General features: G+C 45.0%; 1 protein-coding gene across 3 annotated transcripts in view; it reads right to left on the bottom strand.

Annotated features, from left to right (window-relative positions):
* Positions 1-15,742, bottom strand: part of KIF19 (kinesin family member 19) — a 101,929-nt gene that overhangs the window by 80,246 nt on the left and 5,941 nt on the right. For all 3 annotated transcript variants that reach the window (XM_088473156.1, XM_088473148.1, XM_088473164.1), the window contains one exon: positions 3,759-3,869. In XM_088473156.1, the coding sequence (XP_088329282.1) occupies positions 3,759-3,869 (111 nt within the window). The remainder of the gene's footprint in view (positions 1-3,758; positions 3,870-15,742) is intronic.

Here is a 15,742-nt window from a genome sequence, read left to right as displayed (position 1 = left end):
ACATTCAATCTGTCTAAAAATCATGTTACATACATCTAAAACACATATCCAAAATTCAACCATATCTCACACAAGACACTCTAATCCATACACTCATTATTTCCCGCATTGACTATTGCAATAGTCTCCTTACTGGTCTTCCCAAAAACAGGCTATCGCCATTACAATCCATTATGAATGCAGCTGCGAGGCTTATCTTCCTTGCCAAACGTTCATCGTCTGCTGCCCCGCTCTGTCAGTCCCTCCATTGGTTGCCGGTCTTCTACCGTATTCAAATCAAAATACTCTTACTTACACATAAGGCCATTAACCAAACCACACCAACATACATCTCTTCACTCATCTCAAAATATCTCCCAACCCTACCTCTCCGCTCAGCACAAGATCTGCGTCTCTCATCCCCACGCATTACTTGCTCCCATTCACGGTTACAGGACTTTCTTCGGGCAGCACCCACTCTATGGAATGCCTTACCACGCACATAAGACTTACATCTAGTCTCCAATCCTTCAAGCATTCCCTGAAAACTCACCTCTTCAGGCAAGCTTATCAGATTCCAGAACCACCCACATAACCTTCATAGCTTCCATGTCTAATTACATTCCCTTTTACAGTCCACACATAACCTCACACACTGTCTTTCTTTCACATCATCCTGACATTTGTCTGACATTCCTGTGTGACTGGATCATGCAGCCCACCAAGAAACTCTGCAGTTTGGCTGGACCAAATGGCAATATATAGCATCTATCCTTGTTTATCAATGCCTATTTCCCTATAGATTGTAAGCTTACGAGCAGCGCCTTCCTACCTATAGATCTGTCTGTCATTACCCAGTTTTGTTCTATTAATGTTCCAATTGTAAAGCGCAACTGAATATGCTGCACTATATAAGAACTGTTAATAAATAAATAAATAATAAATAACCCTCCATAGTGCCTAACTTTAACTCCTAACCCTAAAACTAACCCTCCCCCTAACCCTAATACTTACCGTTGACATGTCAGCGGTCGGGATGCAGGTGGCGGGATTGTGACCCCTGCCTGGATTCCGGCGACACCATTCTAAGTGACGGCATCCCGGCCGTCGGGAAACCAACTACATCCTGATCTAAAGGCACAGGCTGATATGTACCAGTTAGGGCAGGCAGAGCTCCAAAGGAAGAGCAGTGAGTGGGAGGATCAACTGTCACACTGCACCTGCACAGACAATTACTAATTGGATAGATAGGTCCATTTCAGGGCTAAAACAATTTTAGCAAACAGTGAGGTCCCTTTCAGGATCAATGGAAAAGAGTTATAGGTGAGGACAATGTAAAAAAATGAAGGCTGCAGATGAACTTCAAGGTCCATTCTTCAACCCGGGCAATGCCAGGTATCTCAGCTATGTGTAATAAAGTAGATACATATTTAGAATAGACTATTTTAATAACAATAAATTAACAATATTGCCTGTCTGGAAGAGATTTTATTGTGCGCTTTGCACAAATGTTTATAATTGACCAAATGATAATGTGAACATGTTCAAACCAATCCATTCAGAGGTAATAGCTAGCAAACGTGTTTTCCTTACTTGTTATAAGCAACCTTACAAACATTTTTTAGAACATCCTCAGCCAGATTTGACTCCACTCACAGATATCAATGTATATGAATTCTAATAAGCATTACAGCACCAGCGCTGGAGCAGTTAATTATTAGTAACAGCGACTCCAGGGACTCCGCAGTGGAGAGATAGTTCCTGGAAAACACAGCTAATGTTTACTCTCTCTAGATGTGCCACCTGAGCACCATATAGATGCATTACAATATGTAGCCTTCACAGCCATTTCTCAGTCACCCATGTGTAATTGAAATGTCCATGGAAGACATTGGAGGTCATCCTCTAATGTAAAAGAAAATGCAGACATTCTCAGCAGAGGGACTATTTGTGCGCTGTTGTGTCTGCAGATATATACAGGGATTACCAAGGCAGGATAGCATTGATGGCAGGATGAGCAAAATTGTATACAGGGCCTCATTTTCTGGTCTTTAAATGGTAAATGTTCTTGTAAAGTATTTCAAATGCAAAAAAGAATGGCATCATTTTAATACACTTGCACATTATGGGGACGACGCAAAGATAAATGCAGATCAGTTTTCTGGAAGTACGTTGCGTGTTTCCACAATACACATGCTTGTTTTCCGAGTGCATGCAACTAAAGGCAACATTGTATGTAAAACATGAGATGCTTGGTAACTGGGTGGTGATGGGGCAAACATTTATGAAGATACTGATAAATTAATTAATCTTCATCACGAAAAATCCTTGTTTTATTGGACAATCAGGGGTAAATGTAATAGGTTCCGAGTTTGTGTGCGAGTATGATGCAAGTTTGTTCCGAAACTCGCAGCAATAGCCTGCGAGTAGGAGTTTATCTGAAATGAGAGTCCTTGTGACTTTTACGCTATTGTTACTGCAGGAAAACTCACAAATTGTGATGCGAGTTTTATTACATGGTGCGAGTTAGCCAATGTAACCAATGGCAGCAGCGTGTTTGACAGAAACCTGCACGGATCAGTGAGATCCGTGCATGCAGGCTTCTGTGTGTTAAAAGTAAATGAAAGTGTTAAAGTAAAAAAAAAAGGAAAGAAAATGACATGTCCCCCGCGCCCCCCAAATGCATAACCAGCACCGGGCTCTGTAAGTCGGTCCTGGTTGTGAAAAGACAAGTAAAAAAACATAGGGGTCCCCCGTATTTTCATCAAGGTTTGGTACATCTCCCCCTTAGTCTGCGTGCACAACATGTCTGCAAATGCTGCTGATTGCCTTCAGCTCTGTATCAGCCCCAATGTGTTTAGTGCTTCAGCAGCAAAATGTCCCTCTAAACTACTTCAAAATGTTGGCGATTGTGAAAGTGTGATAGGTGGACCTGGCTGGACATAGGCGGATCTGCTTTCCATACAAAGTGCTGATTAGAGGCAATCGTGAACTCTTTACAAGCACTGAGGAAAAAACAACAAGATTTAATTTTGCAGGATGAAATATTGTAATGAGCTGGAAAGACTGAGGCCTTGATTCAGAGCCGGATGCTCTGACAGAGCGCTTGCTCTGAATCAGGGCCGTCCTTCTGAAATTTATAGCGGCCTCCTGGCCGCTCGTATAGCTGTGGGTGACCACCCACAGCTATAGCAAGCGGCCAGGAAGATGGCCGCGATGGTCAAGACCATCGCGACCATCAGGCTTGCGACGAGACCCTTGTGGTAGGGTCTCGTTGCCGCAAGCCCTGGAGTGCTTTCGGCTCTACCAGAGCCGAGAGCACTCCCACTGACATCACTTGTGATGTCAGTGGGGCCGGCCCCAGACGGTAGGCGTTCCCATGGGAACGCCTCCACCTGGGCAGCCACGCCCCCGGCACGCCCACCAAAGGGGGCGTGCTGTCACTCACCATCGATAGCACGCCCCCTTTGTAGTGAGACCCATAGCGACGGCTTGCCCGTCGCTATGCGGGTCTCGCGCATGCGCACGACAGAGCCGGGTCCGTCGTGCGCATGCGCAGTGGGCCAACATCGACCTTCTTGCAAGCGCTCAGCGTTCGCGAGCGGGTCTGAATTAGGCCCTGAAACCGATGTATTAGTGGAGGCAGGGAAAAAGTGCAGGTTTAATTGGACCACACAATTATTTTTTTAGGGACTTGATAGTCTGGCTATAATAGCATGCATGCATATTCATTTAGCACAAATGCTGTCTGTTAATGTTATAGTAAAATTATGCGCTACCTGCGTTGCAGTGTAATCAAACGCCACATCAAACATGTAGGTCTTCTCACGGGACCGGTTGGCTCTCAAGATGTCATCTGGGTCCTCCATTGGATCCATAAGAACCACCATCTGCAAGTTATTAAATCAATTTGTAGAGTTCAATGTAACACCTCATACCTCAGTGATATCACTGTTCTCATCAATTCATACAATTAATTTGTAATTAATTATATAGTGATATTCAGTTCACATTCATCTTGCACAACATTTAGAACATATTTAGACAATAGGTTTCCTTGTGGCCGCCATCTCCTCTGGAAATCCTAGTATTATCTTTACAAGTAAATAATTCCACTATTTAATTTAATTAATATCAAAGGCTGTGTAAGACTGTATATAACTGAGCTGAAGATGTACCTCAATTATTCTCACTCTTTATACATAACTAAATAAGTCTGTCATGCTCTCCTGCACTCATCTGCAGCAGCTTGCCATATTACAAGGGATATGCTTCTCTAAAAGGTCATACTCCAAAGGACCTATTTATCAAAGCCGCCTAGCCCTTAAATTCTGCAAAAATGTTTAGCAGGATTAGAGCAATGTTTATCACTTCTATTTAAGAATAATATAATACAGGAGATATCAGAGATATATCCTACAATCTGTACAAAATTAATCCCAAGAGCCATCCCCTTAGTTCTCTATGGTGAATATTAAACTGTGCAAATTAACAAGATGCCAAAATCATAGCATACACTCAAACCTCCCATCCATCCTGAGTCAGGTGAGGCTTCATCCTGCCGTCCTGTGCAGGACAGCTTTGTCCTGTGGATTCGAAAGTTTGGACTTACCAGTGGCGCAAGTAAGGTGGTACAGGCCAGTACAGTGTACCATTAAGAAATTAGGGGGCACGGCATACCGGCTACTACCATTAGGTGCGTGACGGACCTTGCAAATGAATGAGGGCTGGGCATGCCCCTGAGTGACCAAAAACGGGTCCACAGAGAGTACCGGTAAGAAATAAAACAAACTACTTATGCCATTGGGAATTACATCCCATGCATTGCAGAGCAACAGTAAGCAAGGGCCACATGTACCATGACAGTGAATGGATATTTGGAGTGGAGAGGGGTAAAGGGATGCCTAACACTTCTAAACACTTCTGAGTTCATATTTTCCCTATCTCATGACTCCATGGTAATAGGCATACATATCATGATCATCAAATAAAATTCATTACAACTCCCAAGCTCACAGAACCCCAAAATTAAATTACAGACATGGGATCATCTGTTATCTGGAATGCTGTGGACCTATGGTAAAAATGACCTATTTCCCCACCCTGCTTTGGCAGTTCCTTCCCTGTTATATAGTTCATAGGTACATAGTTCTGCCAAGCTCATCATAGCTACTGTATAAGTGGACCATGATCGTGTCTATGCATTTTGATGATATCATCGAGAAGCAGCTATTATTTACTATAAACCTACTAGCGACAGAAATCTGCATTCGCAATATAATTTACCAACTGCAATTCTAAATAGCAGGAGACATAGATATAAATAAAAACTTATTATAACAGCACAACTATATTTGGGTAGCTAAAACATAAATGTTAAATGTAAACTAAATTCTGTTGGCAGACTAAAGCAAGCAAACAGAGGCCCTGATTCAGAGCCGGACGCTCTGACAGAGCGATCGCTCTGAATCAGGGCCGTCCCTGCTCCTTTTTGGAGCGGCCTCCTGGCCGCTCGCATAGCTGTGGGTGACTACACACAGCTATAGCGAGCGGGCAAAATGATGGTCGCGATGGTCAAGACCATCGCGACCATCGGGCTTGTGACGAGACCCTGCAGTAGGGTCTCGCTGCCGCTAGCCCTGGAGTGCTTTTGGATCTATCAGAGCCAAAAGCACTCCCACTGACATCACTAGTGATGGCAGTGGGCCGGCCCCAGACGGTAGGCGTTCCCATGGGAACGCCTCCGCCTGGGCAGCCACGCCCACCAAAGTACAATACCAGTTCTGTTACAGCCATGTCAGGAAAGTGATGACATTTTTTTTATTAAAAAATGCTTTATTCTTCAATAAACTGTATTTGTAATGCATAAATGTTTTTTGTTTTTTTTAATACGTTTTTAATTTTTGTTAAAAGTTTTATTAATGTGTTTCTTTTTACACTAAGCTGGATGCTCAAATCAGCAGACAAGAGGTTATAGTCTTATGAATAGATTTTTACGTGACTGGTCCATCCGTATTTGTGCCATAAACCCAAGTGATTATTGCCCATTTCCATGTTTTATTTGTATTGTGCGCATATAAGCACTAAAATTTTATATGTTTGAGAAAAATGTATTTAAACCAATACACTTAGAGTAAAATGACTGCAAAATACCAATAACATGTTCATGGACAAGTGGAGCTTTATGAACAGATGTCCTTGAGCTCAAGTCTCTCTGAATTCTTCTAAATCAGATAAGGAAATGATTCCAGAGACGACGCCAGCTAGAAGAGACACAATTCTGTGCCAGACAATGCGCTGCTGCCTCACAGAGTAGATGACCCTACAATGGGCACCTTCTACATAACCAGATGGTGTTACCGCAGTTTCACCTGGAACAAGAACAACCGTATAACTCATCACCGGCCGTTAGTACAGAAGATAAGGGTGTACTTCTTCAAAGAGGATTTTATTGTGGATTCTTTCAAGTTAGTGTAGAAAGCAGATGGATAGAACATAATTTATCAGTTGCAATAAAATGACATGTAAAAAGCATAACCTGTTCTCAAAGCTTAAGTGCATAAAACAATAAAAACAACTCTTCCAAACGTCATGAAAGAAATCTTATGGCCCGTACACAAGGGTCCATCAGACAACGATCAGATATCGTTGTCTGACCGTCCTGCATGTGCTGGATGTTCGATATCGAACGTCCAGCAACATTCACCAACAGCCTAACGACTTAACGATCCCGCGATCAAACAGGCTAACCTGGTCGATATCGACCAGGTTGGCCTGCATGCACGGGCGATGGTCGATATCGATATCGACCATCCGTGCGCGCGCATCGACCGACACTTATACTGACCACCTGAGAGTTAAAGAAAACAAAAAGCCTTAGGAATTGTAGTAAGTATTCATGAATTTCTACTGGCGATAGTTAATGCTGTTGATGTTCCTTATGAATTATAACTTTGTTATTGTAGCCTAACTTCATCCCTGTGCACCAAAGAACCATCAATGATGAGAATCAATTCCATTCATTATTTGGATCTATCACTTTCCAGCCAACTGTAACTTCTTCATATAACTTAAGTGGACAACTATGATTCTGAGGGGCCTATTCATCAAAACTTAATTATCACTTGTGATAATTATGGTTTGAACTCACTGTGAGTTCAAACACAGTTTAGGAGGTATTCATCATACCTCCTGCCCTAAACTATCCCTTCCGAAAAACTGCAGTTTTTACATAGCAGTCGTAAGCGAGAAACTTTTCACTGCATGTCTTCAAGTCTTCAAGCTGTGCATGCGTAGCTTGAAGCTAGGCTGGAAAGAGACTGAACCCCTGCCTATCTGCCTGGACTCCCTGCTCCAACTGCCGGTGTCTGTCACCCCCCCCCCCATCCATGTAAAGCTGCCTCTGCCGCCGACAGAGACCGATGCGCCCCCCCACCCCCGCGGGTGTCCGATGTGGCCCCCTGATCCAGAGCCGCCGCATCGTCTCCTTCCCCGGCTCACCTGTGTTCGGTTGGTGAGTCTGGGTCACATGACTGCAGTGCCCCAGAGCTCTCAGCTACGGGGCTCTGCAGTGCAGACACAGCAGCAAGCAGGGCCGGACTGGCCATCGGGCACTTCTGGCAAATGCCAGAAGGGTCGATGGCTAAATGGGCCGGTTTGGCTGAACACAGGCTTACCGGGCAGTACACCCTCCCGGGCAGTGCCATGCTCTGAGTCAGCAAGGAACTTTCACTAATGCGCGGCCAGGTCATTGCGCGATGATGTCATGACGCAATTGCGTCATGACGCGGCCAGCGTCCAAGCCCCTTGGCAATGGGGGCATTGTTAATCTGGGTGGGAGGGTGAGCCGCACGCTATATAGACAGTCTGCTGGCCTAGAGGTGGAACCGCACGAGCCGCTCTTCATTCAGAGGAGCCGCACTTCCGGGTTATAGTGCCGGTAATGAAATGGTAGATTAAACCCGGGCATCAGCGACAGAAGTGCAGCAACGTCACAGAGGACTGCATAAGCTGACTGTTTAAAACCTTCTCTTCATACTCCAAAACTACATAAGGTATCTCTCTCTGCCATCTCCACCATTAGTTTCCTTCTGTCTCTCATCTCACTATATTCCTCCTCCTCTTACTCTTCCATCTCCCCTGATTTCTTCTCTCTTTTCTGTTTCCCCTATTCTCCTCTCATCTCCCCCTATACCTAAACTGCTGTCTGTCCTTATTCATCCTGTCTCCCCTATTCCTCCTGTATCCTGTCTTTCCCTATTCCTACCTTCTATATCCCATCTCCCCCCTATTTCTCCTCCTCTCTCTCAGCTCCCCCTATTTCTCCTCTGTCTCTTCCAGCTCCCCCTATTTCTCCTATGTCTCTCCCAGTTCCCCTTATATCTCCTATGTCTCTCCCAGCTCCCCTTATTTCTCCTATGTCTCTCCCAGCTCCCCCTATTTCTCCTATGTCTCTCCCAGCTCCCCTTATTTCTCCTATGTCTCTCCCAGCTCCCCTTGTTTCTCCTATGTCTCTCCCAGCTCCCCCTATTTCTCCTATGTCTCTCCCAGCTCCCCTTATTTCTCCTATGTCTCTCCCAGTTCCCCCTATATCTCGTATGTCTCTCCCAGCTCCCCCTATTTCTCCTATGTCTCTCCCAGCTCCCCTTATCTCTCCTATGTCTCTCCCAGCTCCCCTTATTTCTCCTATGTCTCTCCCAGCTCCCCCTATTTCTCCTATGTCTCTCCCAGCTCCCCCTATTTCTCCTATGTCTCTCCCAGCTCACCTTATTTCTCCTATGTCTCTCCCAGCTCACCTTATTTCTCCTATGTCTCTCCCAGCTCACCTTATTTCTCCTATGTCTCTCCCAGCTCCCCTTATTTATCCTATGTCTCTCCCAGCTCCCCCTATTTCTCCTATGTCTCTCCTAGCTCCCCCTATTTCTCCTATGTCTCTCCAAGCTCCCCTTATTTCTCCTATGTCTCTCCCAGCTCCCCTTATTTCTCCTATGTCTCTCCCAGCTCCCTTTATTTATCCTATGTCTCTCCCAGCTCCCCTTATTTCTCCTATGTCTCTCCCAGCTCCCCTTATTTCTCCTATGTCTCTCCCAGCTCCCCTTATTTATCCTATGTCTCTCCCCGCTCCCCCTATGTCTGTCCCAGCTTCCCCAATTTCTTCTCTCTCTCGGCTCTCCCTGTTCCTTCACTCTCTCTCGGGGCTCTCTCTGTTCCTTCACTCTCTCTCGGGGCTCTCCCTGTTCCTTCACTCTATCTCTCGGCTCTCTCTTGCTCTCTCTCTCTCTGGGCTCTCTCTCTTGCTCTCTCGGGGCTCTCCCTGTTCCTTCTCTCTCTCTCTCTCTCTCTCTCTCTCTGGGCTCTCCTTATTCCTTCTCTCTCTCTGGGCTCTCTCTCTCCCTCTCCCTATTCCATCTCTTTCTCCCTTTCCCTATTCCGTCTCTCTCTCCCTCTCCCTATTCCGCCTCTCTCTTTCTCCCTCTCCCTATTCCGTCTCTCTTTCTTTCTCCCTCTCTCTCTATTACGTCTCTCTCTCTCTATTCCATATCTCTCTGTCTCTCCCTGTCTCTATCTCTTTCTCCCTTCTCTCTCTCCCTATTCTCTCTCTCCTTATTCTCTCTCTGTGTGTGTCTCTCTGTCTGTGTGTGTGTGTGTGTCTCTGTGTGTGTGTGTGTGTGTGTGTCTCTCTGTTGTCTCTCTCTCTCCCTCTCTGTGTCTCTGTCTCTCTCTTTCTGCGCCTGTGTCTCTCTCTCTCTGTGGTTGGCTTTCTCTCTGTGTGTGTGTGTCTCTCTCTCTCTCTGTCTTTCTCTCTCTCTCTGTGTCTCTGTCTCTCTGGGCTCCCTCTCTCTCTGGTCTCTCTCATTCTCCTATGTTGGATCCCATTTTTCCTTTTCTCTCTCCCCCAGCTCCCCGAATTTCTCCCTGCTCCTCCTTTCCTCCTCTCTCTTTCCTGTCTTCCCTTTTCTTGTGTGTGACCTACACCAGTGAAGTGCCAGCTTTACCTAAGGCTGTGTACACACTTATAGATATCTGTCCAATCTGTCTGGTGAGAAGAAAAATCTGGTCCATTTTCCAGCATCTGGGAGCAAATTTCTATTGTTATTTGCTCACATACATTCCCAGATTTTCCTTCCCACCAAATGGATTGGACAGATATATCTATAGGTGTGTACACAGTTTAACAGAACCAACACAATACCAAATGTTTGACTATGACACATGTTTAAATCCCCTGCAGGATGTGCTCTGTTGTTTGTGTACTTGTATGTTCTAATATGAATAATATATGTGTAGGAGCATAGACTAAGAAATGGGAGGAGTTAGGAATAGTAAGGGGAGGGGTCTATGCCAGGAGCATGATGATGACGCGAGGTGGGCCTGTGTGCTCTTAAAATGCCAGGGCCTATTTTAAGTCCCAGTCCGGCCCTGGCAGCAAGGGATCTGAAGAGATCCCTCTGCTGTGGCTGCCTTGTAAATCTTCACAGGCAGCCATGTAAACAGCAGCCTGTGAAGGTTATCGGGGGCTGAACGCCATCTGACAGTGGCGTTCAGTAACACCATCAATTTCCGAAATAAATGCTTTTTCGAAACTTGATGAATGGCCCTGACAGTTATTTTTTTACAAAAAAGTACTAGAGTGTGCCCAGCGTCTACTGCGCATGCACAGGTAAGGTGGGGAAATGGTGCGGCCGCCATTTTCCCGGTGATTTCCTCACTGCGCATGCACAAAACGCTGGAAAAGCTGCCTGTGATGTTGCTTGTTTCTATTCCTTTGCGTCATTGTTCCCAAGGAATCCAGAGCTCTGTACCATAAAAATTAAAAAAGAAATAAACTATTTAGGCACCCCAGAACACCGGCACCCCAGTGTTAAACTTGTCTAATGACTGCACTGTCTCTGATTCTTCATGTTGCAATGCTCTTACCTTATTTATATACACATTCCAGTATTGGCTTGTTTTATTTTTTTAACTTGCGTGTCCCTTTCTGATCAATACAAATAGTGCTCTTCTTTACATATCACCAATACTATCCATTTATCCATACTAGATAGCGCAGCATCCTGGAATTTCACCTAACGAGTTCTTCACCTAAACTCATGAAAATGTTCCTATAATCACTAAGCAGCAAGTTTTCTGTTAGCAACTCTGCACAATTTTTTAATAATGCTTCATTTTTAACACTATAATTTCCAGATAACTCTCTGCATGGAATAAACAATGGCTGTAAGGTGTCGCTAGAAGCCATCTGGTGTATGTATCAGAGGTTGGGTAATCTGTCTGGAGCGTTACATGTTAAGGGCCTCACCCACATGCCATATGTTGAGGATCTGTAGCGGGGGCATTAGAGCGTGCTGATAGTGACAGCAGAGAGGGCTGCTCTGGTTAAATGTAGACATTCTATCTGTTGACATTCAAAAAATTGTATTGGGTGATCAGTCCTACACCTTATCTATTGAGGATGATAAAAAATAGATAACCTCTGGCTACGGATAGGTTTTTATTACCTAAGTTTAGGTCTAGCAATCATTTGGGAATAATTAATTTTCATTAAAGTGGACCAGTCAGCTACACTCAGAGGAAGGAGCAAAGGCTGAAACATCAAATTCACTAGGAACTAATAAGACTGAGAGGTGAGCTCCTAGATAATAGATAGGCTGCCTAGATATTTCAGTCATATGCAGGAGCCTGGTAATATAGCATTAGTTTAGGCTAATTTATGGTAAATTCATCTTGAAATCACTGGCCTGGAGTCGTAAGAGTTAATTCACAGCTACACTGTACAGATCTGGTATCCAGTTAGTGCATTTGCACTGGTATTGAAAGCAAGGTTAAAAATATATATTAAAAAAATAAATAAATAATGATTCACTATTGTAAAATGCAGCATTTTTGTCATCAAATCTCCTCTGTTATCAGAATACGTATTGGTGGCACAAGCGCTACGATGCTTGTGACAATGTTACCCATGCTTTGCGTGGGAAAGATATCAGTGGCAGAACCCAGTTAATCTTATACCCCATGATTTATTTATTTATTATTTATTTATTTATTACCAGTTATTTATATAGCGCACACAATATTTCCGCAGCGCTTTACAGAGAATATTTGGCCATTCACATCAGTCCCTGTCCCAGTGGAGCTTACAATCTATATTCCCTATCACATGCGCACACACATACACACTAGGGTTAATTTTTGTTGGGAGCCAATTAACCTACCAGTATATTTTTGGAGTGTGGGAGGAAACCGGAGTACCCGGTGGAAAGCCACGCAAGCACAGGGAGAATATACAAACTCCACACAGTTAGGGCCGTAGTGGGAATGAAACCCACGACCTCAGTGCTGTGAGGCAGTAATGCTAACCATTACACCGTCTGTGCTGATCATTGATAGATATATATATATATATATAACCCTCCACATTATTTTCACATGCAAAATGTATGTTGAAAAAAGGTCACATTTGCAAACAGACACAAGGGATATTTACACTGCACAAGATACATTTTTGATAATGAAGATTCTTAGAAACTGTATTTGAGATTATTATTATTAATAATAATAATAATAATAATAATAATAATGGAACAGATGAGGCTGGATGTGCTGTGAGGAATATAAGTAGACTGCACAGGTACAATGAGAGCAGTATCTGTTCTCTCAGCATGAGGGAGGGAGGAGGAGCAGTGGGTGACACCTGCTGCAGGTGCTGTGTGCAGTGTTCTTCTCCTATCTTATTATACTCCTGCCAATGCATGCTGTCCTCAGCCGGCTCCTGTCTGTCCAGGTGGCTGCCATAGCAACACCGTTCTCTACAGAAAAGTGGGTAGCGGATACATCATAACAGCATGTTATCAGCCACCATCTGTGCTTCTCTGTCCTAATCTGTCTGTCCCCTTCTTATGCAATAGGCCAGGATGTCATTCGGCCAGCCTAGCCTGTCTCCTGTAAAACTACAGGGGAAATGTTTTCTAAGCATCATTCCCTTCATTTTAGTTTTATTTCTACATTTTCCAGTAAACTTAGTTTTTTTTATCTTCTACTTTTCATTGTTAGTAAATAAACCAGTGTACAAAGTGCAAACATGTAAAATAATACGCATTAACCCATAGCAACTGATCAACAAGTAGCCATAATGGATTTACTGCAAGCTAGACCAGATTTCCAAACAAATGTATAATCAGTACTTTATAGGAATGTACAGTAAGAGGAGGGGTACTTATGACAGTATGAAGAAGGTCCCCTGCAGTGATCAGTAGAAGAAAAGGAAAGACATAGCCAAATTCAGAAAAGGTATTTCACCGAAATGCAAGTTAACAAAAAAAGAAAAAGGATATTTATGGGCGTAGGTCACATTACGGGTTTTTTGGATTGCCCCCAGAAAAATCAATCTGCTCCTGGTATTGCAGGATTGTGGGGTCTTCCAAGAAACACACACACCCTTTTTTGGTGAGCAAAATGGATGTGGCCTACCGAGAAAATGGCTGTAGTTTTGGTGTATCTAGCTAGGTGTTTGGCATTTTGCTGGTGTAGACTATTTTGTTTCAAATTACCCATAAGAATGCTGGTAGGTGTGGAGACAGACAGACAAAAGGTGTCTGGCTGGATTGTAGGGTTCTCTATACTAGTTTGCTGTATATTTATGACCCATCTCATTATGGACAGGATGCATCAGCGCTAAAAATGCGGTCAAACCCATCAACCAGAGCTGGCTCTTGGGGTGTTCAACCACCCCATAGAGGATGTACACCTCCCAACATACCACTGTCCCTCTGTGTCCCGTGGGTGGTCAAATCTGGAGGTTGGGCACCCCCACCGCCGCAGCTATGCCGGACCCCAGAGTAGCTGAATGCATACTGTGCGCATGCGCGCGGCATCCATTCAGTGCCGGGAGAGGGCTGGGTGTAGCCCAGCTAGTGACGGAGTACTGGGCTCGCCCCCAGCCTGACGTTACACGGGAGGCGTGCCACATGGGCATGCACCCAAATAACGGCACTTAGAGACGTGGCCTGTGGTAAAAAGGCCACACCTCCATTTAGAGGGCACCATGTTCACCATCCGGCACAGGGCGCAGCTACCCCTGGAGCCGGCCCTGGTACCAACCAAATTTTTCCGGAGCTTAGAACCGATAGGCAAAACCTAATAGAAGCCTATGGGATTATTTTCTGGAGAATTCCCCAAGAGGGATGCAATAGGATTCTTCCCAGGGTCCCCTGCGGGATGTAGTTATCTCAATCGCGACAGCGGAATCCCGACAAGGGATTTAACAGAGGTGTCGAAATACCGACGCCTATGTTAATCCGGAATGCCAGCCCGAACTAAGGTAAGTCTGGGGCACCCTTAGCGTTATCCACGGGGGAGGGGGGGTTAGGATTAGGCACTCTAGCGCAGTTAGGGTTAGGTTTTTTTTGGGGGGGACGACTATGGTTAGGCACCCCTAGGGGGGTGGGTTAGTGTTAGGCACCACCGGGGGTTAGGTTAGGCTTAGGAAACCCCCACAGGAGTGTTAGGTTTAGGGTGTGGGTAGGGGGGGTTAAGTTTAGGCTCCCCTGGGGGTTAGGGTTAGGCACTAGGGGGGGGGGAGGTTAGGGTTAGGCACCACTAAAGGAGGGTTAGGGGGAACAACAGGGGAGGGTTAGAATACTTACCTGCCCCAGTCAGGATCTCCTCCTACCGGGAATCCGCTGTTGGGATTTGAACCGGCTAAACAGCCACAGGCATTTCAATCCCATTCCGTCTCCGGCAGCTTGTGCATGTGCAGTGGGACTCCTGGGTCATAAACTTGGAAATCCCATCACCGCAAAAGACAGCTGTTCTAAATGCCATGATTGGGGGAATTCATCGCATCCAAAATGCGATGCTTGATGCATCTCACCCTCTGTCCCCGTAAATTATCATCAGTTATCACAGCTATTTACAGTGATTACAGATGAAGTAATGAAGTCATGTAACAACAAACTCCGGGACAGCGGCTCTGATAAGGGTCTGTCCCAGCGATGGGTCTATAGTAAAGTGCTTGCACTGCTATCACTTTACTTCCAGGCTCTCACATCCTATTTACTACGGATGACATGTGTGAGCATCAGGCCACTAAGTCGCAGAAAACAAAGAGTGGCAGAACAATGGGAGGAGCCCTGTTCTTCCCACAGGACAGACATCATGGCAAAAGCTATTGTTGTCACACTCAGAAATACTAAACTTTTCAGAGCATGACAAAGTGGCCCCTATTGAGAGTTATGGTGACTGTGATATTCTGCCTAAACTCTATAGGCTTCTTCTAAATAGCCCTGATACGTAAATAAGTCTGAATAAGCAAGAGAAAGCAGACATTTCTGCATGGTTTAAGTCTTGATAAACAGGCTCCATACAGTGATTTGTCGGCTCAGATTAATCAGGGAGTAAAAATCTCCATTGCTGGTGAGTTATTCACTGGCAATAGGGGTTTTAAAATTCATTCTACACATCTAAGGTTTATACATTCTATCTGTGAACCAAGGCTGCTGCCATAACCATAATCAGATGAGTGACTATACTGTGATAGACATGTGGTGCATCCTTACTGCTTGACTCCAGACAATGGACTCAGGGGGTCATTCAGACCCGCTCGCGAGCGCAGGACGCTCGCAAGCGGGTCGATGTTCCCCCAATGGGATTGCGCACGACGGAGGGAGCTCCGTCGTGTGCATGCGCGAGACCCGAATAACGACGGCCAAGCCGTCGTTATGGGTCTCGCACTAAAGGGGGCGTGCTGTCGATGGTGGCCTTTAGT

The sequence above is a fragment of the Taudactylus pleione genome, unplaced genomic scaffold (assembly GCF_031769625.1).
Source record: "Taudactylus pleione unplaced genomic scaffold, aTauple2 ptg000016l, whole genome shotgun sequence".
In the NCBI taxonomy this organism is placed as follows: domain Eukaryota; kingdom Metazoa; phylum Chordata; class Amphibia; order Anura; family Myobatrachidae; genus Taudactylus; species Taudactylus pleione.
The sequence above is the reverse complement of the archived record's forward strand: the minus strand, read 5'-3'. Positions and strand labels throughout refer to the sequence as shown.